This window comes from Egretta garzetta, unplaced genomic scaffold (genome assembly GCF_000687185.1).
Source record: "Egretta garzetta isolate BGI_Z169 unplaced genomic scaffold, ASM68718v1 scaffold567, whole genome shotgun sequence".
NCBI classification, from domain to species: domain Eukaryota; kingdom Metazoa; phylum Chordata; class Aves; order Pelecaniformes; family Ardeidae; genus Egretta; species Egretta garzetta.
Genome location: NW_009260348.1, coordinates 165,236 through 191,158, shown reverse-complemented (window position 1 = coordinate 191,158; position 25,923 = coordinate 165,236). Strand labels below are relative to the sequence as shown.

At 42.7% G+C, this 25,923-nt stretch overlaps 1 protein-coding gene across 1 annotated transcript; it reads right to left on the bottom strand.

Annotated features, from left to right (window-relative positions):
• Positions 1 to 454: 454 nt before the first annotated feature.
• On the bottom strand, positions 455 to 24,590 carry CRTC1 (CREB regulated transcription coactivator 1). The gene is made up of 14 exons (XM_035898180.1): positions 24,579 to 24,590; positions 24,216 to 24,332; positions 19,646 to 19,783; positions 18,785 to 18,846; positions 17,236 to 17,330; positions 15,813 to 15,898; positions 15,381 to 15,424; positions 14,840 to 15,060; positions 11,939 to 12,075; positions 11,117 to 11,368; positions 8,788 to 8,889; positions 3,221 to 3,307; positions 2,169 to 2,349; positions 455 to 1,380 (listed from the first exon to the last, which is right to left on the bottom strand). The coding sequence occupies exons 1-14, from the start codon at positions 24,588 to 24,590 to the stop codon at positions 1,169 to 1,171; spliced, it is 1,746 nt and encodes a 581-aa protein (XP_035754073.1). The 3' UTR covers positions 455 to 1,168.
• Positions 24,591 to 25,923: the final 1,333 nt, after the last annotated feature.

Genomic DNA, 25,923 nt, shown 5'->3' with positions numbered 1-25,923 from the left:
AAAAAAAGATGTACTGTACAATTATTATGTAGAGTGCTTCAGTTGGCTGTATGTAGTTTAGCTACTTTCCTAATATCCAAATACTTAAATAAAAAAAAAAACAAAAACAAAAGATCATAAATAATGGTAACAGAATAAGTAATGAACAAGAATAAAAAATAAAAAATAGTCATCATGATTTGAGCCAGGCATTTCTATAGAAATGCCCTTCCTGTTGCCCAGGAATCTCTCACAAAGTAAAATTCGAAATATGCTCTGTTAGTCTCCTATATTCTTTTAGCTGCTTTAAAATGTTCTGATCCTTCCTCCGTGCTAATCAAGTAATGAATTATAGTACTTTTTTGTGTGCTCAGAAATGCTATATATATGTATACATATATTTATAAATATATATATTACATATATATTTAAAAAAAAAAAAAAAAGCTTTGAAAATAGTGTTTACAGTCGCCTTTTTTGACTAGCCAGCTACAAAAGGCCATCGGGCTGCCGGGCTGCTTTTCCGCTTCGCCAAGCACGCGAGTTTGCTCAGGGCATGAGAGGAGGCAGTGGGCGCAGGACGACAGTCGAGGAAACAAACCTGGAAACAAACCTGGCATATCGATACAGGAAGCAGCGCTTTACTCTACGGAGCAGCTGTCACAAAGCAGAGTGAAAACGGCCGAAGCCGCCCCCAGCCCCTCGCAGAGGGTGGCAACGTGGAGATTTGCTTTCGAATCAGGGCCGGGGGGGAGAGGGGGGAGCGGAGTGGGCGCTTCCCCGTCCCAAACAGCAGCCAACGATTTGGTACGTTAGACAGAATCTTTACCCTCGGCTCCGAACCTTCCTCGCCTGCCCCAAACCACCCCCTTTCCAGTGCAAAGGCTGAACCGACAACGCTGGAGCTTTGGTGGGAGGAAGGGGGGGGCTCTGAGAGGAAAAGGCTGATGGAAACTCCTTACTCATTAATGGCAACGAGTGGATAAGGGGTGAAATACGGCGCGACAGGGAGTAGGGGTCTGCAGCGCTGCAAGCTTAGAACGACAAGCTTTACTCATTGTACACGTTGTACAGGACAGAGCTGCGGCTCTCAGCAGCTCCCTGTTCTGACACGACTGACCCGTCGGACTCTCTAGTTCGGCTGGGCTCCAGGAACAAGCGTCATTCCCACGCTCCTGGCGTCCACGCTTCACAGCCGGTCCATCCTGAACGTGTCCTCTGTGGCGGGGTCAGTGAGGACCATGTCTGGGTCGTTCAGCATGTGCAGTCCATCCAAGGTTAAAGGGTCAATTTTGAGTTCATCCAGAGGGAACTGGGAATCCGTATCAAAGCTGACGTCTCCCACTCCTGCCAAAGAGCTGGTCAGTTCTTTTGATAAGCTGGGAGGAGATTCTCCTGTCACTGCGGGGAAGAGGAAGGGAAAGGTGTCGGTAGGACTTCGCAAATAGATATCCTCCAGGCAGAACAGTCACAAAACAGCTTGCAAAAAATTCTGGAATAATTTGCTGAGCTAAGGCTGAAGTTCAGACGAGAACCGTCAATTCTCGTCTCCAGCTGGATGGATTACAGATTTGTTAGAGCATCTCAAAACCATCGTAACAGCCTAACACAACTCAAAACTCACACACAAGTATCTGGGGGCCACAACGTGGCGTCACTTCAGTCTCCTCGCTCCCCCTTAGCTTTACGAGCAATAACCTTAATTTACACGATCCCAAACCAGCAAGACTGGTTCGCTGATTGCCTGAGATACAGACTGAGCTACAGTTTTCTCAGTGGCCTGTGCAGAAATTGTTTCCAAACGTCCAACCGCGACCAGATCTGCCACCACATGTGACACGAAAAAAATCATTTGCTGGCAAGCTCGAACAGAGCAGCAGAGGAAGGGGTTTGGCTTTCACCGCTTCTCCCTAACGGAGGATCCAGTAAATTCAGAGGCAGGGAAAGTCTGTAGGACAGTAAGTGCTGCCACCGCAGCTCCACCTGTTTGCTGGGACTGAAGGAGAGGGTCAGGCTCCCTGGCACACGGGGGACACGCCAGACCAGCAACACAAACATTCACACGAGGTGAAACAAAACCCTCAAAGGCAACAGTGCCCTTTTCCTTTCTTGGCTCTAACGTTGTGCGACGAAGAGACACCCCGACACGGGATGGTTTTACTTGTCGGTTAAGGCTGTGATCTGCTTACCTGTAAGAATGATGTTGGGGATGTTTCCATGGCTGGAGTAATTGAGCTGCTGCGAGTCCTGCAAGCTGCCATGACTGCCGGTAAGTCCCATCATGGCCGCCTGGGAGTAGTTAAGGGTGGAACAAGGGCTGTACAGGCTGTTGGAACTAATGGCGTTTTCTATCATGTTAAACTGTTCAAGCTGAAGACCAAGGCACAAAGGAATTATTACTTCTAACCATCAGGAAATACAGCAAAACAACTTACAAAGCTCAAGTAAAGGGAAGTAATGTTGAAAGAGACAGGCAAACAAATTCATCTTTAGGTTTCGTTGATCAAAATATCATCTATTTTCACTTAACTTTCCAGAATAGTTTACTGCCAAATTCAGAGTGCAGGGGAATGAGGAGAGGGTGGATGCAAAAACAAAATCATTGCTTTTGGTATTGTAAGAACAAAAGAAAAGGTAGCTTTAAAACAAAGTAAAAAACCCCATAATTCATGCTACTAACTCAGGTATCTGCCCATCAAGCAGCACTGCCTCTCGGAAGCTCTCTCATTTTTTTCCTGCTACCAGAGCACATTTCACAGTTGAAGGCATCAACGCACTGGCTGGCCAAACTAGCGGAGGCATGGGTCTGCTTGCTAGGTTTTGGTGCCACGCACAAGCCTTTTGCCAAATTCAGGAGTAAATATTGCTACCACCTACAAGTGAATCCTTCCCAAACACAATTACAGCCAGAGATGGGGGGTGTGTGTTAGAATCTATTTTCATTATTTTTTATCCAATACACTTGGCAGAACACCTTTGAAAACATCTGCTACCATGGTTAGGAGGGAGGAAGGGGAAGGAAGAGTGGGGAAAAAGAAAAACAAAACAAAAACAAACAAACAAACAAACAAAAAAAACCCAGAAGAAAATAAATCCCTGAGTCTTGCAAACTCAAAATAACAGAAGTAAAACTATATGGACAAAATGTGATCTCCCATAAAATAATCAGAAGTTGATCTATATTTATTTTAAGCTGAAAGTGGCCGAAATATAGCTGAAAATCCGAGATGAATTTGCTCACCTGATGGGATAGGGCATTAGCCTGCCTAGCTGTCATCTGCTGATCATAATAGGAGTCACCAAATACACTCCCCAGAATGGAAGAATGCTGAAAACAAAACAGAGTCTTTATGGTGCAAAAATCTCAAACAGACGTACCCACGGCGTGCGAGCGACTCGAGCCTTCCAACCGATTCTTCTCCAAGTTAGTTAGCGGTGCCCTTTATAATTACCAACCACTAACCAGCAGCAAATTCATAAAGCCTTTGGTATTTCCCTCCAAGACGCAAACCCTTCCACGTTACGCTGCCTTTCGGTAAGCACAAAAATACAGTCAACGAAACCAAACAAACTTCCTCACAGAGGACATACAACATATAAAACTTCTGGTTTATGAAAACAGACGAGTGCGCGAGGTCACACGAGGAATAATTAAAAAAAAAAAAAAAAATCACTCTGCAACTTCAGCTTTTTTGTAAACTTTTTTTTGGGGGTGAAAGACAAACCCCACGCAGAAATAAACTGCATGTTAAAACAAAATGCAATGCAAAGCCTTGCAGGTAGTGCCTGGGCTCACCGCCCCCGCAACCGCGTGTTCACGGAACAGCCAGCTTCACTGAGACAACAACATGCCAAAATTAAACTGACACTGGAAAGTCATTGCACTGTAGCTGCAGATCAGAAAAGTTAACGAGAAAGCCTGGTAAAGCATGTTGTATCAGCAGTTCGAAGGCAGGAATCTCAGGAGGAATTCCCCAGCCCGGCTAGCTCAGCTGTCCTCTCGAGCACGATGAGCACTGATCAGTTATTCTCCAGCATTTATCAATTATTCTATAGGTGACCGAGAATTTGAGGTCAATGTTTCAATACTATTCAGTACCGTCCCACAGAATTGCCAGATATAAAAGACAGCACAGATATCACTTCCTATTTAAAACTGTCACAAATTCTGACGCTCCAGCTGAACAAAACCCCATCTACTGATGGAGAGCAGCTCAAAAGATGGTGTCTATAAAAGACAATTGGCATGGAGTTTGTATCGATCTTGGGGAAAAAAAAAAAAATTTCAATCCCTTGCATAGCATTTTCCAGCTGTTTTATCTACACATTAAGAGAGGAAGGCTACAGGTTTTCTCCATAGAAACCTAACCAGCATATGAAATTAAGCTAAAGCCTAGGAAATATCAGAGCAGAGTTACGACAGCCACCACAGTTAAAAGCACTGAACACAGCCAAAGGTACTCAAAAAACCACAGGATGATGTCCACAACGGTGAACGTAAAAATTTCAGCAAACATCACATTGTAAACATTCTCCCTCCTACATCAGTAGCGTGCCTCAGCGCGGCTTATTTGCAGGGTGCATGCAAGGAAAAGAATGGAAGTCTCATATAAAAAAAAAAAACCAAACCCTAAATTGCCCACAACGTCCATGAGAGGGGACTATCAGGAAAGAAGCAACGACCTATTCTTTTGAAAGCAAACAAAAACCTTCCCACCTTCAGCCAGAATCCTCGGCTATCACATACAGATGTTTTTGGATAAATGTGGCATCAAGGGAGGAATTCACAGCCCGGGGACGAGACTCCGCTGGGGGAAGGCGGCTGCGAGTTTCAGCACACGCTGCGCGTGCGCCCGAACTCCTTGCTGAGCAGATCCCGTTTGATCCAAGAACTGCTCTGAGCATCCCCGGGAAGCGCTTTCCACCAGCTGCACGCGAGGGCGTGGGTATGGTTTGAATGCACTTGGAGAAGAGAGAGATTTGCTGCAGAACAGCGCTGCTGGGTAACGCCAGCACACTGGAAGCGCAGCCTGACGGAGCCCCGTGGCGCTGCAGTTAAAGCACGGCGCTGGCAGTCGGGAGGGGCAGCAGGCAGCTGCCTCCAAATCTTTGTCAGAGGAGCTCGTTACGGTAACTTCTCAGTAATAAATGGTTTAACTAAATGAAGCCAGCTCATCCTCAAGACTGATTAAATGCAGCCTGAGCCAAGAATCAGATTTTCATTCACTCTCCTGGACATTTACGATCTGTCACAGCAACGACCACAGAACAGTAATGACATCTTTGCAGCTTAACACCCTGCTCAATACCCTCCTTAGAAGCAGTAGGGCCAGCTGGGACAGGACAAGGGGCCATGGCTTTAAACTGAAGCGGGGGAGGTTTAGACTGGATCTAAGGAAGAAATTCTTTCCAGTGAGGGTGGTGAAACCCTGGCAGGGGTTGCCCAGAGAGGGGGTGGAGGCCCCATCCCTGGGACCATTCCAGGCCAGGTTGGCCGGGGCTGTGAGCAACCTGATGTGGTTCAAGGTGTCCCTGCTCCTGCAGGGGGGTTGGGCTGGGTGACCTCTGGGGGTCCCTTCCCACCCAAAACATTCTGTGATTCTATAAAATGGAAACTGGTCGTAACTGGAACCGGTCTTCCAATTTATAAAGACAGGGCTACGAGGAAGTTACCAAACGTCACGAGGAAGAGCCACGTTACAAGAGAAAAAGCAAAGCACTACTTAAATAAAACACCCCACGCTTTTCTTCAAACCACTGATGTTGTACTTGCTGCCCCATCACACTTTGATCAACGACTCCAACTCCACATTCTTCAACCTGCTACACGTGTTACTTTTTTCTTAAAAAAATTTAAAAATAAAAAATTTAAAAAAACAAATGGAGTCAGAACCTAGAACTAACTCAAGCAAGCAGATCAGGACCGGCCAAGCTTAACTCTTATCGTTCCCATCTTGAGTGGCAGGCATGGCTTCAGAGCTGCGTGATGGTTTATAACAGTTTCTAGTAAAAAGTTTGCGCTTCAGGATGCCACATATTTCATGTGAATCAAAGCCAGTTTGGACCAGCACTAGAAATACAATTGATATTTGAGAGCTCCAAAGAGAATCAAGGTATTTTTTCCTTTAACCTCTGACATTTCATTTTTACAGGAGCTTTTTGGAAGTAGGACAAAACCCACAATCTTGGCATTCCCCTAAGCACTGCTCCCATCCTAAAAAGTTTGGGCAACGTGAAAAATAAAAAAACAGAAGGCCAAAATCTATCTGTGCAAGTCTCCGTTAGTAACTCCTAACCTAACAAAACACACAAGCCTGTTGTTTATTCCTCGCTCTGAAGCATACCCGTTATTACATCTGTAAGCACTGAAACTCCCAAAGGAAATCAACTGGAAATGTCATTACTTCAACACTTCAGAGTCCTAGGATAATTTATCGACAGCCCTGTGAAAAACATCTTGCTAACACCATCTCCTCCAGAAACACTCGATGAGGTCTGTTTTGTCAACAGTACATCTTCTTGGGTTAATGATGTGGTGACTGCAAGAAAAAAAAAACCCAAACCACAAAACCCCTGGCTTAAATTATTAATCTAAAAATACATACCATATTATCCAGTATACAGCCATTCTACTAAAAAAAAGCAGATTTCTATCTAATGGGAACAGTGTGCCAGGTGTTAGAGGAGAAAAGCGAAGTAGTAATAAACAAGCCATTGTCAATGAAAAGCCATGCAAACACAAAGCTGAGAACTACAAGCAGAGCTTTTCAATCCGTGTTTGAACAGGAAGACCTTCATATAACAAACACACATCTAAAACACAAGAGCAAATAGATTTGGAGATGCGGAAAGATGAAAAATAACTTCTGGTGAATGAACCGTATGTGATAAAAATCAAACCACAGATTTCTATTTTTAAAGCACGTCACTCATCGTACTGATACGCTGCAGAACGATTTAACCTAAAATTAATCGGAGAAAGAGGAGCAAGTGGAGGACGCCTACCCGGTCACACCTACTTTATTCCACTCTTGTCAGCCAGTGCCAGACTGTTCCACGATGGGCATATTCTGCTGTTGGAACCAATCTGCCTTTACTCTTGGCAGACTGCGCTACAGTCTAATGGATCCTGCTATTTGGGAGTTGCCCCCATAATCACAACCAAGACAAATTTTTTCTTCTGAACTGTTTTTTCTTCCCCCATTGCTTCTCTCCATTGCAACCACCACCACAGATAGCTCGCTTGCCACCACTAGCTTTTGGTTCATCGATGGAGGCAGGAAAGCCGCCTTATTTTTAATTTAGCAAAAACAAAGAACTGTGTGGGTATTTTTAAGAGGCCAATACTAAATTAAGTGATATTAATAAACCCTCTTCCTTTCACACGTGAGTTATGGTGTCCCACTTGAAAACAGCAAAACCTAAGCAAGAGTGTACAGGAATAAACAGGCCCAGCAGGAAAAATTAGAGTCAAGTGTGTGCTCCACCGGGGAGTGCTTGCTGCACTCCAGTACTTGGGACTGACCGGTGGCAACAAGCCTGCAGACAAATCCAGGAAAGAGTTACTGAGAAGTCAAGGGGGAAAGAAAATCCAATGCAAAAATCAAAATCAGATGCACTGCCCAAATGAGAACTGGACCTGAGAATTTGCAGCAAGACTGGCAACAGCTTTGCTCTACATGACAGCCTAGAGGAGTAAGTTTGCTTGTTTTCTCTGAGCCACACACAGAACACAGCAGAACTGGCAGAAGCAGGCAGAAGAGAGAGAAGTTAAGAAGCAATTAAGCAAGGGTTAAGAAAATCCAGACAGTCCTGACACTCGGATCTATGACTGAGCTTACCAGCGACCTGTCTCTGGCTAATGGCAAGGAGAGACGGAGCTTCTGCTTTGGAACCATGAAGGGGCAGCACTTATTTAGATAGGATCCTCCTTACAGCCTTAAACGTTAAATGATGAAACAGAAAATGTATTTTCAGACTCTGTTGTGACGTTCCAGAAGAATTTCCTGCAGAATTTCCCGCACCTTGTTTCTACAGGTGGGATTTAGGAAAAGGGCAGTCATACGGAGCTACTTTAGCAGCATCAGGTTATTTCCAAACTGAAAGTACACTCACTCCCTTCCATTAGGGGCAGCCCCAAAGACTGCCTTCCTTTTAACTGCCTTGCTGCTGGCCGATAGAAATCCCCCGTCGTAGGATTACACACACACCCCAAGCTGTGACTTGCATTTAGGACATGTGGATGTGCGAGTATATACGTACACAGGAAGAAAAACCAGCTAGCATGCCAGAAAGCGTGTTTCTAACCCACTACTTGCAAGCCGCAAGATACAACTGCTCATTTTAAGAGCATTTTCTCCAGTGTTTTCTTTCAAAGTGGATGTTCCCCATGTAAAAAAAGGTCCTGATGTAAACGCATTTGGCCACACAAGGGATATTTAGTGCCACAGGAGTTATCCTGCTGCTGGAGGCACTGAAGTTTCCCTCTGCCTCTCTCCCCTGCCCTCCCAACCTTATCCTACATGATATTGCTAATGGAAGGGGGTCTACCTGGAGGTTCTGTCCACAGTACACCCCAAAGAAATAACCGAGTTTTAATTGCGTTCAAATAGTAGCTTTGATCAATAAAAAGGCAATTCACCAGCTATTGAAAAACTCTGGAACTGAATGAAACTGCAAACAAGATGAGACATCAGTAATGCATGAGGCACATACAATTACAGTGAGACAACTATGGGTCAGTAATGGAGAGACTCAACTAAAAACAAACACAAGAAGCAAGGCCTGTGGAAGCACAGAGTCCCTTACTTGAGGGGAGCTGCCAGGAGAGAAGCCTTGATTGGAGACAGGAGAGGTGGGAGACTGGTTGGCTGGGGATCCAGCATTACTGCGGTACTGCTGGAGTGAAGCCTACAGAACAACACAGAATTAAAGACCATGGGATTGATGGAAGGTTGGAAAAATTATAAACTTCTGGCGTATACAGCTCGAGGAAGCTGGGAGAAACCATCCTCTTCAGCAATTCTTGGCTATGTATGGAGACACGATTACTGTGAACAATGCCGCAAAAAGGAGAGAGTTAAGGTATCAGCGTGGCATGGTCTTGTCTGACTGAATGGCTGAGAGCAGGGCAGTGCTGGTGTACAAGCAAAACTGTTGAAATATTTTCTCACTGTTCTCAGTTACGTTCAATTTATTAAAAAAAAAAAAAGTCTGGTCAGCCAGCGATTTAGGGGAAAGGTATTGAAAGCTGGGAATAACTCAAAAATAATGTAATTTATTCTTCAACTGCCATACCCACACATTCTTAACCTGTGTTTACACTGCTCTGGAAATCCTTCTCCTATTACTCTGCCTACTCTTAAATAGCCTGGGTGCATTATCAAGATTGAAATCCATAACCATGCAGACTGGAACCCTTCTCAAAGCTGCATTTTACCCCAGGACATGGAACAGACATTGTCTGAGAATCCACACAATGTTTTGCAGGTTTACATTAGTTACATTTACATTGTTCTCAGACGTCTTGAGAACACATTTTCAAAGATTTACCTTTTTTTTAGTCATAAAGAACCCTGGACTTGAACAAATTAATAATCTTAATGGCATTTAAATAGAATGTTGAACTAATTAACATAAATAGTAAGTACAGCTCTTCTCATTATATTTCCTTTAGAAATTAACCGATGACTGAGGAAAACCTGCAATCCAGTAGTTCTAAGAAAAGGAGAAACTTAATCACATGGCTTTGCAGTGTGGGAGAAGGTTGTACTACCGATGCTTTCCGACACCGAACTCTGGAAATCTCAAGAAACACCTCTTAACCCTTTTCGCTACGCATTGCTACTTCCACACTTCAAGCAGACACCCAAACTACAGCAAAATTAATTTCAACGTTGCTTTACAAAAACTGCATGGAAGTTGTCAGTGAGGCTGTAACGCAGCTCAAACGGCTTTTCAATAAACTAGCTTTAACTTTATTTATGAATTATTTCCGTTGCTTTAAAAGATAAGCACAGCACCCTCAAAGTTAAGGTGACAAAGAAGTTTAGGATGAGGAAAGCAACACAGAAAGCAAGGAATGAAAATCAGAATCGTCTGTACTGGTAGCTACGTGAGTATTAGAATCAAAACATTCGGACACATTTTGAGTGGGTCAGTATCCTTTCCACTGCGGATTTGTTCTTCCTCTTCCCCTTCCAATCTGGAAAGGGAAGCAGCTTCTTTCAAGAAGCACTTATCAGCACAAACTGTGAAAAATTTCATCCCCAGAGGAAATCCCCGCTCAAGTGCTAGATCAATAGACAACGGCTTCTTCTCATTCTCAACCCTGTTACTGTCTCTACAACACTGCCAGAGGACCCAACGGGTCGGACAACCACAATCCTACACAGCAGGGCAGAACGAGCAGAGAATGAGCTGTGAAATTCCTCCCTAGCTAGCCTGTAACCCAGAACGTGCTCTGCATTTTGGATTTTCATATGCAGAGGGAGACACAACATTTTGTAACAGACCAGGTTAAAGCAAGCCAAAAAAAGAGATCTGTCCATAAATCATTGCTGTATGTATGTATGTATACACTCTGTTTCTGCTGGGCATCTGAGGGCAGCCACAAATCTAATTTTTGAAGATAATCATGTATGCTCTAAAATTCCTTAAAATGAAAGGGTTCTAAATATAGAGAGTACAAGAAAAATACCTGATTCTCTCCAACTTTTGCAAAACGCTTGTTAACAGAACTTTGATAAAGAAACCTGCTAACACCTCCAGTCTCTAGCACACTGTGTAACACACGTGTGTTGGGGGTGCATTACATTTAGCAGCCTGAAAATATATCAATGCAATGGCAGCAGCCAGGTATGAAAGAAATGCTGATGTGGTTAAGCAGGTCTAATCAAACATGACATCGTAAGGGACACCGTTTTATGAAACTACGGCCACCCTAAGCGTACACTAAAACCAAATTTTCCTCTGTAAAACATTTACATGTGGGTTCAACCAAACCCAAGTCTACTTCAGACTCAGCCTAAAAGCATATTTACTTCAAGGGCTGTCCAGCTCGAACTCTAACACCACGCTGTACGCTACCAGGTTTTCCAAATGAAAGCTCTATCATTTGAGCTGTGCCCAAGCTTACCGAGTTGATGTCTATTCCCATTGATGGCTGGGTCTGGTTACCCGGCGGTGACTGTGGGATGGTAGAAGGTACTGTGACGGAGAGCGGGGGGAGTTGTGTTCCTCGCTGTAAACCAGAGGTCTGCATTAAAGGAGTATTCTGAGGCAGGGTACTTGCCACCTGGGTCTGCTGCTGTTGCTGGGAAGTTGTCTGGGTAAAAAATGGGTATGGGGGAAGCTGCTGCTCCAGAGACAACGCATCCATAGCCACGGCCTTAAAAAGAAGAATCAAAATCACCACGCTGGCAGGTAATTCCCCTTTGTTTTCAAGCACATCAAGTTTCACACCAAGAGAACTGCACTGTCTGTTTGATCTTGCATTTTAAAAATGTTACCTAAAGGTTCAGAAACAGCCAAGAACATGTCTCAAAAGGCTTAATATCACCTCCAGGGTACGATAAACAAATACACTAAAAGCCCAGTTGAACACCAAGGTCAGAAATGGATACCCGAGTCACAGAGGCACACTGATGAAATTGATTTTAAAAGCTAATTGAGCTTCTCTCGTGAATTAGAGAAATGTCTTTCAAATTTCACAACTAACTTTGGGACAATATCGTTACAGAAAAGTGTCCTAATAAATGTTTTTTACCACAGTTTTAGAAAAGCAAAAGTAAAAGTCTGTCCCCTCTACAAACCACTCCTCTTTTAAGGCTCTGAATTAATGAACACCTTTAAAGAAGAAAATTACAGAGCAAGAGAGATGAAGTTTCAGCCAGCTTCTCCCTAGGTAAAACAATTAATCTGTGATTGAGAAATTTTAATTCTCCAAGTAAGTTTCTACCTGAGTAATTGGTGACAGAGGGGAAAGCGTAGGAGACATTTGCTGTGACTGTGGTCGCCTTGAGTCTGCGCTCAATGAGAGAGGGCTGACGGCTGGCTGACGGTGCTGCTGGGAAGGGGCTGGCGTCGTCGTCATTCCTGCAGGAAGGAACAAACCAGCTTAAACAGGAGCAGAGCAATGGTTTATTGATACTTGTATAGAGGTAATTACCTAAATGATGAAAAATGAACGGCGTAAGTGGACAATCACTTAACACAAAGTGCTGAATGCACCTTGGCCAATCAGGCTCAAACTTGTTAGCCAATTTGCAATTAATTTTGTCAGGCTGAAGAGCATCAGCATGAGAGGAAGGTCCCTGTGGTTTATCCCAGACCAAAACCAGTCACAGTTTTTCAGGTTCGCACAGAGATACTGACTTGAAATTGGAATAGGCAGAGCAGCTTCAGGGCTTTACAGATACCGCTGGTATTGCTCTCGCACACCTCCCGGGCTGCACGCGTCGAACCCCGGAGAAGCACATTCTGCTCTGTTTGCAAGGGCTCAAACTTCAGGAAGAAGATAACAGATCGCATAACAAGACTAATCAGAGGGCACTTGCGATATTGTAAAAGCAAACACCCATTTAATGGAAAATGCAGAAGAAAGACTGGTTACACAGGAAGCACTCAATTTTTAATGGCATACCAGTGCACAGGAAGGCAGGAAATATCCTTCACGCTCTAGAGAGCCACGACCTAGCAGGGGGTAGGGATAAACAACTCAAGTATTGTAATTTTGTTCAAATTCAAGACAAAAATCTGGAAGTTTTGAAACCTTTATTTTCTGCCTCACCCTAGAGGAACTGAGACACCCCGAAAGTGATTTCAGGACACTCTAGCTAGCGAGCTGTTCTTCTAGAGCTGCCAGAAAGGAGGAATTCACAAAGCCTGCGAGCTCCTAGGCACTTGGCAAATGTTCAAGGCTTCCAGGCAGGCTGCCAGGGAGCCAGGAAGTCCAGGCTGCCAAGGAGCCAGCAGGCAAACTGGCTCAAACCGCGCAGATTCTGAAAACTGCCTGGCTTCCCCTGCGATGTTTTCAAAATCAACACCGTCTCACGGAACATGTCAGCGAACCGACAAACTCAAATGCACAAATGCGTAGTCTTAAATTGCTGGCAGTTCTTTGTAACCTGACAGGTGTTTGTTTCCCCACCTTTTCTTGGGGCTGCTGAGGGCGTGCCTGTGCAACGCACAGAGCTCCTGCAAAAGGTTCAAAAGCCTTTACATTTTGTGCTGAAGAGCTAGAAAACAAACAGAGGCAGGGGAGGTTTGGAAAAAATCAGTTAAAAAAGCACCAAACATTGACTATGCCAATGATTAAATTATGGGATAGTCTCCAAAGAGAAGCAGAAAAATCATCAATGAGTATATCTTTTCAGTTTATGGCTTTGATAGATCAGGAAATGTTTTCAAAGCAACTATATACTTACCGGTTTGGGTTTTTAACGTTTACTTTGCTAATTATGGGTACGTCAAAAAATCCAGCAAGCCAATCTGGCCCAACTCCGTGCAAGTAGTTTGTTTCTTTCTATACATACAACAGTGCTCTTGGCGCAGACGTGCTAAGTTCTGCTTGAGAGACAGCCCATCTCTGTCCCTTCTGAGACCAGAAAACTTGGTAAAGGGTGCTGAACGCCCCTGACCTACTCGGTGCTCAAATGGTTAAACTGTCTTCTTGCTTCATTCTTAAATACAACTGCTCAGTCATAACACTACATGAACCTGATTAGAATGATTTCCTTTTCCCAATATACGAGAGGATTTTTAAGAGGGTAAGGGAATCCTGCCTAAGACAGGAAATCTACTTGTAGTTTTGGATACAGCACCTTATTTCTATTCTAGGAATCACTGACTGCAACGGTCACTGACAATAAAAAAAAGCGACCTTCTTCACAACTATTCTCGAGTACAACCCTGTGAGATTATTTAAAAAACAACCACCACTAGTTTAGACTATTTGCCTATAACGTTAACAAGTCCTGAAATTATCAGGTGATCAGTACGAATATTATAAATTGCCAGCATGGCACATAATGTTTGTTTGTAGTTTGTTTGGTTGTTTTTTTTAAATTATCAGTATTGTCAAAGTCCAAAAACCCCAACAAACACAAGTCAGACTCACCGTGCTGAACAGCTCAAACAGCAACAGCGCTGGAGGAGGCTTTGCAACAAAAACTACACCGCTAGGAAGGCAGCGATTTCAACACAAAGGCACCATAATGAGAGCTGCGAGATATTAAGGTGCACACTGGTATTATTGCCCAAAGCCCCGCTATGTTATGTAGCCTGAATATTCAGGATATTTTCAAAACTTAAGGAGTCAAGCTTACAAAAACCAGCATGCCTCGTAAAGGTTCCACATTATTCTCGATTGCTCAAAAGACAAAATTTGCTTCAGATAAAGCAAGCAATGTTCTCTCTCCAAAAGCATCCTCACACTGAAAAAAACCAAAACGTTCTAAAGGAATGAAAACAAAAGGCCTGCTTAAGATCTTTCCATAACACAAGTGCTGTTGGGGTTAAGCACAGTGAATTACAAGGGAGGCATGTGCTCAATGCTAGGCACTCCTGTAATTTATACATAAAATAAACAAATAAAAAAAAAACCAAATAGCAGATTTGGGCACCAGGAACATAACAAAAATGAAAGACAATTTGTAAGTCATATAACTAACTGCAGCTTTCTCACTTTTTCGTACAGAAACGGCTTGATAAAACTTGTTTACAAAGAAACGTCAATCACCGGTGAAGTGCAATTACCTCACAGACAAAACAGTAATATTCAGCAATGCAACTTCCATAATTTCAGACAAGTGACATATTATGGACAACCTGTAAAAACACCTCCGAGTTAAGATCTTACCCTGATTGGCAGTGCTGATGCCCAAGTGAGTCAGATTGGCAGCAAGATTTCCGGTACTATTGGAGCTACTCAGGGCTGGGAATGTGGATTCCTCAGGATCTAACGGTGTTGGGAGAGGGGAAGGGAAATGGATGTTTGTCAGGTCTGGCAGGGAGCCACCTGTGTTATGCGTAGCAGGAATCAGTGTTGTAGTGTTTTCCTGGTCAGCTGATGGAAAGATGCTATTTAGAGGGAGAGAAAGAAAATAAAAAAAAAAAAAAAAAAAAAAAAAAAAAAAAAAAAAAGGACACATCTCAATTTAAATTTCAGCCTGGACAGATATTTATAAAATCTTTTTTAAAAAGGAAGGTGCCTTATACAGAATTGTATATTGTATTTCTGATAAACCAGAGATGTAATAGGCTCTGTTTTATATCTACTGCAGTGTTAAACCACCTAAGGGCTTTTCAGAAAACTCAAAACCAAGAGGACATTCAATATACAACATTCTTTCTTAAAAGATTTCAATGCTGTTTAAAGAAAAAAATTGCTCAAAACTTACTTGATTCCTGGAACTTCACATGATTTAGGTCTCGATGACCCAGTCTAAAATAGAAGGAAGACATTTTTAAAGGCAAAGATATTGCTAGAGATTCATGCTTAGGATTTATTTCAGTTAGTAAGTTGTATTTAATTTAATACATTTCTACAGAAGAGCTGCTCTTCTACACAAGAGCTCTGCGAAGCTCTCAGAAGATATTTGTCACATTTTCTGCTTTATGGCCCAACAAGGCTCAAATTTCAAGAGTTTCTCCTGATATAATCAAACATGTGCATCCACGCATACATACAAAGTGCCTTTCTGAGCTAATGTTTCATGCATTTAACCTCTAATCTCTGCAAGTTTGTTTTTGTTGACTGCATTTAGAGCATTAATTTACCTAAATATGTTTAGAAAATAAAATCTCTACACTTAGAAATGTGAGATTCCTACCTTTTTAGTGTCCCATCCTTGCTTAGAGAGGGTTTTGTCTGCCTCAGAGGTGGTTTCCTCCATTCCAGGGACAGTCAGTAATAAAACTAAAAAATGAGAACAACAGGAATCATCGCAGAATGTTAAGTTTCTCAGTCAGAAATTTTCAGATTAGGAGTTTAACCATCTGAAAGCTCTTCAGTAACCTATTATCAATGAATATGGAACAGTGGCACACTGTTAGGAGATCAGAATTTTAAAAAATGAACACCAGAAGAGACTAAAATCTTATTTAATTAGTAAGGAGACATTATCAGCTTCAAAAAAACCCCCAAATAACACTTAAAAAAATGTTGGCCTCCAATTTAGTCTGTTTAGCTCTAAATGGAAGAGTGTATCTTGGGACCTAGTTCTTCCCATCTTTTGCATTCTGCACAAGCGATGTAGACCTGCCACATCTAACGGGTGCCCAATAGGACATTTCCAGCGGGGAAAAAATCCGGACCATCTCCCCCAGATAGAGAAACTCTATGAAGCTGTTACTTCTCCATATTCCAAGCACATTTGTTTGTTCAAAGCAATCAGCTGTTTCATCATGCGAATAGCAAGGTGACAAAGAAACATCAAAAGAAAGCCAGGCCAGAGGGATGTATCAACAGCAACCTTTCGTTCTGATGACTATAAATCCATATTTATGCAACCCTGTTTTAAGATGATCATTATTGAATGTTTTACAGCTCTGGATGTATATGGAAGAGCTGCAGCACAGTGCCTATGCATCGAGTGTTGTGTGTTCACCTGTCTCTGAATGGTTATTTAAGGATTAAATTTCTCTACACAGATTTAAGAGCTTTTAATGTATTTCTTGATCTGACAGCTGGAACAAGGGCCAGCAGAGGGCACCAGAATTGTTAGTGCTGGAGGACTGCGCTGCTCCAGCTTGTAAGGAGAAATATTATCAGAGAGCACTCTTGGTAAGCATTGCCTCCAAGGGTCGATTCACTGGTGATCTCAATCCCATAAATAAAAACCAGATGATATCTTGCTACTTTACGGTATCATATCACTGACCATGAAATGCCTGTGATCTCCACATTGGCCTAGAAGTTACTACAAACTGTAAACCTCTAGTACTGCTGAGAGCAGTCTAACCACCACAGTCCCACAAGCCCAGATTACTTTTCCCCATAGGGCAAGGTCTTAGAATAACAGGATACGGCGTTCAAGAAAACGTTCTATCTTAGCTTTGTATAATCTTTTCTGAATTTCAGTACCCAGAAGAGTAAACGTGGTCCTTTGTTCCAATTCCTGCATAACTGAATCTAGAAAGCATTATGCATACACATATTTATAGAAATAGATTAACACCAATGCATGTGCATATAAATCAGAAGTACGATGGTTTCTGTGTTACAAATACTTTTACTGTTTTTCCTCTGCTTACCTCTTTTCTGCTGCATGTCCTGTGACCCTCCTGAAAAAGATTCTTGTTGAGCTGGAGTCATAGTACTCTGGTGCAAGGCAGAATCGGAATTCGTCCTGAAAGGAAGGTAAAGCCAACACTTTTATTGCCAGTTTCTCTAAATAAAAGAATGCTTAATCTCAGATAAATGTAACCAACTCAGTAAAACCGGAATACTCTGCATTAAAAAACCAAAATCTATAAATGGCATATACCAGGCACAATTTCCTTGTGTGTCCCGGTTCTGGCCGAGATAGAGTTCATTTTCTTCCTAGTAGCTGGCTGTGGTTTGGATTCAGGATGAGAAGAGTGTTGATAACTCACTGATGGTTTAGCTATTGCTAAGTAGTGCTTAGTCTAATCAAGGACTTTTTCAGCTTCTCCTGCTCTGCTAAGGGCACAAGAAGCTGGAAGGGGGCACGGCCAGGACAGCCGACCCCAACCGCCCAGAGGGGTATCCCACACCATATGACATCATGCCCAAGTATAGAAACTGGGGGAAGAAGAAGGAAGGGGGGACGTTGGGAGTGATGGCGTTTGTCTTCCCAAGTCACCGTTACGCGCGATGGAGCCCTGCTGTCCTGGAGTTGGCTGAACACCCGCCTGCTGATGGGAAGCAGGGAAGGAATTCCTTGCTTCGCTTTGCTTGCATGCATGCCTTTTGCTTTACCTATTAAATTGTCTTTATCTCAACCCATGAGTTTTCTCACTTTTACTCTTCCAATTCTCTCCCCTGTCCCATCGGGGGGGAGTGGGCGAGCGGCTGCATGGGGCTTAGCTGCTGGCCGGGGTTAAACCACAACATTGTGAAACAATCAACTCACAGAACAAATTACTTCAAGTTTGAAGAGCAATTGTTTCAATAATGGGATTGAGAAGAATATAGGGTAAATTGGTTGCTGTCACTAGAAAATAATTTGATATGCTTTGTTAAGATTATGCATGATCAAATAATGCAGTTTTTGAGCTGAAAGCTGCTTATACATACTTTGGTTATACTAGTCTTTGAAAAGAAAGCATCCCTGTTTCATAGGGAGGGAAAACGACTGGTTCAGGATGCATCTGTGTTGTGGAGACGGGAACCTCCACGGTCAACCCATCTCTCATGATGAACTGGCCTAGGTTGGGAATGTAGTCCACCACTTAGGGAACTTGGCACCTCCAATGCACGAGGGGTAGGAACTGGCAACTCGGTGCTCTTTTCCACTCGAACGCTTGCGAGGGCAGGCTAGCCCAGCTTCTGCACAGTGAGAAACATCCAAGTCTTTTACAACTCAACAATTTTGGGGATTGCCTTGGAACACCTGGCAAGATTTACCCTTAAAAAGATCACATTAGCTGACACACTTGTCATTTAAAAGCAGGTCATCTAAAAGAATAAGCAATTTCTAAATTCAGGAAGTCATGACAATTCAGATGACCAGCTGTTGTGGGGAACAATAAAGGCTTCTGTTGCACATGGAAAGTGCTGTAGTATCAGAGAACGCAGTGCAAATACTAACACACACACACACAGAGTTGTGCCACTAACCTTCTCCAGCTTGTGTCTGATGGGGGTGACAGATAGACCGTGCCATACGGGCAGCTGTCCACGTGATTCCATCAGTTAAGGGGAAGAACGCCACTTTCTCACTGAAGTAGGAGGCCTACTTGAAACCTTCTCCTAAGGAACAACTCGAATTACCCTGTCAGAACCACTAGGCTCACACGAGAAAGGCAAGCAGACTCCCTGCGGGGAACATACTGACTTTAAAAGGACACTCAAACCAAAATATTATCTGGATTGTTGTAATGTTTGAGCAACAGGACAACCATCCTCCTTTTCCCTTTCTGAGCATCTAACTCTTCCCTGAGAAGCTGTCATCTCTCCACTCTCCCACTCACACATCCCCTTTAGCCCCATCAAGCCAGTCTGATTGCAGCACATTTTAAGCCAGTCAGAAATAATAAGCTAATTCATTTTCATAAATGGCAAGAAGAAATAGCGCTTGGCAAATGCTACACTGATGAATCAACTTGTAATAAAATGCACAATGAACTGCAAAGTATTATTCTGGTTTGGATTTACTCAGTTCTGAAGGGAAACTCTGTTTCACCAAGACTGCCTTGCCTTTTCCATCATAGGATCTCAATCCCTCTCAGCTTCGTGTGTATCATTATCCCCACTTATTGCTGAGGAAACAGAGGAAGGTAAATGCTTACTTTACAGAATAGGAGGTATTTATAGAATAGATCACAGTTCAGAAAAAGCAGATGACATTAACTGCACAGAGATGGGAAGCAACTCCGCTGACAGGCAAGGAGGGGAGGAAGAAGGGAACTGTAAAAACTGAAAAACGTTATACTGTTGAAAAGGTAAGTGTTCACTGCCAGCTCATGAACCAAAGGATATCTGTCTTCCATGTTTATCCACAGAGAGAGGGCGTCGATGCGGGGAGCCGAGACGGTTTCTGTCACGATACACTCTGTCCACCAGACCATGATGCCGAGTTGTCCTGCTTGTGTCCAATCCTGATGACTGAAAAGGAGTCTGAGAGAGACACGTGAAGTTATAAGCAGAAAAATACATGCACGAGCACCCAGAACCTATTCATACTGTATGCAAGACTGTATTATTCTAAGGAATAAAACTCAAGAGAGATATGGACAAGTGTAACCACGTAAATTTTTCCTCCAACAACATTTTCACTACAGCCATGGAAAGCAATTACCAAGGCTATCTCTTCCAGACAGAGATTAGAGACAAGTGGAGGCAGGCCATGCTAGATCTGCCCTCTCGTAAATCAGCTCTGCTCTCCAACCGTTGTATCCCTGAACTACCACAGGTGAGTGTGGCAGGAAGCCTACCGGCAACTGCTGTTCACATTCCCTCGGTGCCGCATGCAGCATGCATCCAGAAGGAACATGCTGACAACCAGAACTACAAGGGCAGGAGATGCAGGAAGAAGATGCGCAGTGAGCCTGACATTCATCGGAACACTCCACGTTCTCTCCAAAATTCCTTTTACCCCTCCCTTCAGCATATTTTAAGGGGACACTGATAGAATTAAAAGAAAAAGAAAAGCAGTTTCCTTCCTCCTCTGTCTAGAAAAAGCTACAGCATCCAATATTTTTTAAGTGATTTTCATTTCATTCAGGTTGCACAGTGAACCTAGGTGGGTTGATTCCACTTTGAGTCTTATTGGCACTGGTATCTTGAGAGAGTTTACCCATCAGCAACCGATTTCAGAGAGTGAGGATGGCAGAGAAAAGACAGGGAAGGTAAATTCCCAGGCGAAACTGGAAAACTTCTACATTTTCACAAGTCCTTCCCAGTGTATACCTGTGGGGGGCAGGGGGAAAGGAAGTACCGAATGGTCAACCTCTACTTGTACTTCAACAGCAATATATGGGTCTCTGGGGAAAAAAAGCTACACAGTCTTCCACTCCTTGCCAATGTGAACAGCTTTGCTGAGTCCCTCAACACCATCTGTTTGGAAATCCAAAATTTCCTCCTCCATTCAGGTGCTGAACGTGGCAAATGCACTGTCCTGTCTGCCAAGCCATGAAACCATCTGGCTTCCACATTCTTTTTTTTTTTTTTTTTTTTTAAAAAGTGTCCAGCTTTGGCTGTTTAAATAATTATTTCTAAAAAGTTTTACATTTATTTTTAAATGTTTTGTTTGTAGTAACTTTTAAAAGAGTCTTTCTCCTATTTTAAACTCTTTTCTCTTTAGCAAATATTAGTCTCCTCTCCCTCTACGCACACACAAGCTGCATTAATATAAATGGATGCAAAGTGGCCGTGATGTTTATTTTCTCGTTTCAGGGCCAACACTTTATATGCAGCAGAATATTGCTTAAGTCAACATGGGACTAGCAAGAGAGCACCGTGACTTTTTACTGTACTCTCAGCCATTAAGATCATGGTGTTTTGCTTCACTTCCTGAGCAAGTACGACTTTCTAGTATGAAGACTTAGAAACCTCAAGTCATAGCATCTCAATTTTAAGTAATTTAAACTACAACACGTTGGTTTAATCTCTGCTGCAAACACTGAACAACAATCTAGTTCTACCTAACTGGCACCACACAGAACTGGGAATATTCGTCATTCCAAAACAACAACAGAAGGTCTCGAACTCTTCCTTGTACTGTTACATCAATTCTACCCCAAAAAGCAGCAAAACTGGCGAATACATGCATGCTCGGAAGGACAACAGGAAAAGCAATTTCCTATGCCAGTGGTCCCAACCACAACGTTACTAAAAAAGCAGCTGGTCTGAAGCATACAGCATGCAGACCTCACCTGGAATTTAAAAGGAAACCAATGCAATGAGGATACAGACAAAAAGTTGAGCACAAACAGTTATTTCTTACGCTTTCCCTTTTTTTGGCAAGACTTCCATATAAAAACAAAACAAAACTCTAATTTGAGTGCAACAGTGGCACAAGTAAACATGGACCATGCCCTGTCACAGGGCTACAATTTACAGAGCAAGGAATTTTTGGGCAATGCTGTTCTCTGGCTTTCCAGGAACGAAGATCCCAAGTGAATCCCTAACTTGCTTAGGGAAATCAGAAAATGGGTATCACCTCCAACACGTCTGGCTTCTTTCAGCCACCATCCCACGGAACTTACTCTGGACCAAACACCAGGCAACACACCTTCATTAAAATCCCCATCCCTGCAGGACACCTGACATTTAACTATAGTAAACAACTGTGATTAAAAAAAAAAAACAACAAAAACAAAACACTAAAAAAACCCGATCTGAGCATCGATTTTACTTGGAAAATGAAGAACTAAAACTGTCTCACTTCCCTGAAAAACATTTAGGGATTTGAGATCAGAACCAAAACTCCACAAAACGTCAAAAAAAAAAAAAAAAAAAGCAGCTAAATACAGACAGGAAGGAAAAAGCTCAGTGCTGTAAAGTGACAGTGTCCCTTTAAGATTTATCAAGACATTGACTTAAGAAATAAAAATGAGCATGGTGGATGAGGGGGAAAGCAAGGAGTGGAACCTACTGACAGGTGACATTTCGGTACCCCCTGGTGACAAGCAGCATTTGGGTAATCATTCTGCCTCTCCCGATGGAGTTCAACATGCAGGCTAAGTGCACATGCTCAGAGATTGCTTAAATCACAGGCCAAGACAGTGCCAAATAAACCACCATCTGCATCAAATTAATCCCCCATAAATCATAAGTAATCACATGACAGACCATAGCAAGTCCAGGGAGTCTGTACAGGAATTATTATGCATGTTCCAAACTGGGATGCATGGCAAAACCTGTATTTATGTGACAGACCATAACTCCTTTGGAGCTGGGACGGTGAATCAAATAAATACTGTGCATACCAGAAAAAGTGTAACATGTGCTAAAATACGTATCCACCTGGGCAAACAGTACACCAGTCCTAAATACGTATTTGCACAAACCTAAATACTTGTTTACCAAAGAGACAGGAACTGCTCCAAAGGCTTCTGCCAGAGCTCCGTTGTGCTGTAAATGCAAAGAACCAAGATTCTCAGACACTAACGCTCTCACCAGAGACAACCAGACAGGCTGCGCCTGATCAGCACATCGTACAAGTATCTTTTGGCAATTTCATCGTATTATTGCTTAAAATTGAAAAACCTGGAAAGCATTCATCACTGATATAAATACATGTTTTTATTTTGTTGCTTGCCACCATTTGTGATCTGTAACAGTATCAACTTTGGATTTTTGTGTGTGCATGAAAAAATATATATAAAAACCTGGAGTTTAAGGACAATTTGTTTCAGTATCCTCCTCTCGCCATTCAGGAATTTTTGAATATGCACTTTCAAGCACTCCGTTAGCATCAGGACTAAAAGAGTCTATGTAATAACCATCAGTAATGGCCATCAAGCACAACAATACTGAAATACTATTGCTTAAAAAGAACAGTAACTATGAACCTCTCCAACAAGAAACTAAAGAGAAAAACTTGAAGAGACCAGACGCTGGTGGAGTAATACTAAGGACTTCGTAACAAACCTCTGCACCCTAAATTTATACTACACTTGTATTCCCTAAATGCGACCAGATTAAAATGGACATTTGCTTCTCCTCTTGCACAAGATTCAAGCTTTTAACCTCCACAAATTCAGCTGTCGACATATATTTCAAAAGGCACAGTTAGAGAGCGTCATCAATAGTTTCTCTGTATTTATTAAGCCAGCCTTCATCAGAAAACCACAAACTGCAAAATTTAATTCTTACCACATCCTTGTGAGATAAAATGTACATGTTACTACTCAAAAAAGGAAAACTAATGCAGGAATAGTAATTCTTTTGAGCACCCTAAATCAACTAACTATAGAAATCAGGAGTCCCAAAAGTATCCATCACCTAATCCTATCCACTATACAACATCAGCCAGTACATCTCTACATTTACTTTTCAGCCAGACCAAGGAAAAGTGACCATCCTGATACTGGTTCGTGTCCCGTTCCCCATTCTCCTCTCCTAAAATCCATGCGTTACTCCCATGGAACACACACCCCACCATGGGGTACCTTCTTCCACACCCCCATCTCCCAGCGCCTTCCACATCGCCTTGCATTGTTTGCTTCCACTTTTGCTTTGAGTCTTTGCAGAAGATTTCATTATGAATTTGGTATGGAACAGAAAAAAAAAAAAACCAAACCCAAAACACCACCACCATCAGTGTTCACTGAAAAAGAAACTGCATCACGTCTGGATATTCTCGAGACAAAAGCATCGTGACTGGGGACAGAACTAATATCTAACGGTAGATATATACAGTACAAAACATATACAGCTATGTTCCATTAAAAAAAGAGCAAAAAATTTTAAAAACGGGTGATCTGCTAAGGCCATGGTGCTATGTTCTGAACCAGCAGCTAGTTCATGGTCTCCTCGGAGGAAAAATAGCATGCAGGCACAGCACTGATCACCAAAAAAGAAAGAAACACCCTATTAAACTCACCTGGAAGGGCAGATCCATGGCACTGTTTCCAATCTGATTAACATTTGGCAGTGACCCCCCATAGTACTGGCCACGACTCTGTCCCAGTTGCAAATATTGGGTTTTCTGCAGCTGTAACTAAAAGAAAGGGAGAAGGAAAGCGTAAGGGCAAGTCATTTATTTTTCAACTGTTTTAACTGACTTAACTCCACGTCCGCTATCACTGAGAATGGATACCATCTATAAACAGCACAAATTCAACTTCTCCACAAAGCACAGCTGGCAAACTGCCAGGCCAGGTCTTGAGTGATGGTGTAAAACGATGGAAGAAAAATCAGCTTCATAGTCTGCAACCGTATGCAATTTCCAACAAATAACCACCACCTGAAACCACATGGTTCTCATGTCACCTGCTATTCTGAAAGCCGGGACGTAAAAACCCCGTGTCAGTCAGATCGTGACTCTAATATCAAAATTAACCAGCTGCTCATGTGTGCAATATACAAATAAGAAAGTCATCTTAATTTAGTATATCGACTATACTGTTCAACCAAATATTCAACTTTTTAGCAATCTAGGTACCAGAGATGTTAGTGCAAGCTGTAGCTTTCCACCAGCAGGTAAGCGTTCTTGTTTCTTGCACCAGGAAAAGCTCCATAGGAAGGGCAGACACACAGGTTTTCAAAGAAAACCCAACCAGCGAAAGAAAACCAAACAGTAAAGGATTCCTTACTGAGCAGGTATGCATGAAAATAAACGTGACAGTCTGCAAAGTTTCACTAAACACTAGCTATCATCTTCAGCTCAGAATGACATCTCGCTACTAAAATATTTTCGCATGCTTTCCTGTAGTTGTCTACATTTCTGGTGTACAAAAAAGTGTGCAAGAGAAAGCTGTTTCTTTCCTACTCAAACATCAACTTATTTTCATAGTCACTTATAGAATCATAGGATCGTTTAGGTTGGAAAAGCCTTTAGTCCAACCATTCCTCTACCCCTGCCATCCCACCCCCAAACCCTGTCCCAAAGCACCGCCTCTGCCCGGCTGTTAAATCCCTCCAGAGATGGGGACTCGACCCCTTCCCTGGGCAGCCCATTCCAGAGCTTGACAGCACTTTCAGGGAAGGGATTTTTCCCAATGTCCAACCTCACCCTGCCCTGGCACAACTTCAGACCATTCCCCCTCGCCCCATCACCCGTTACCAGGAGCAGAGGCCGACCCCCACCTCGCTACAGCCTCCTCTCAGGCAGTTGTAGGGAGCGATGAGGGCTCCCCTCAGCCTCCTCTGCTCCAGACTAAACAACCCCAGCTCCCTCAGCCACTCCTCAGAAGACTATACTGTCTCAACAGCTTGTTAATAAGAGCTATGATTTTTGATTAATCTTTTGTTAAGTGACCTTTCCCATTTTTTTAGTTCAGTAGTACCAATATTTAAAACAATTTCTCATTCAGTTCTGCAACGTTCCCACTCAACACATCTAGATTTAATACCATGCTGCCACCAAAGCCCTATTTTACACTGGTAAAGCAGAATTGGCAATCATCTGAACACAACAATCCTGCTTGCAGGGATGCATCTTCCAAGCACTCAAGAAACTACAATTAAAGTAGCAAAGAAATGAGCTTACATAAGTTCCCTCTCCTCCCACTGTGGAGGAGTACATATTTTATAATGTATGTTGTTCCTCACTAGATGTCAACTGGCTGGTTTTGCACTCTGAAATGCAA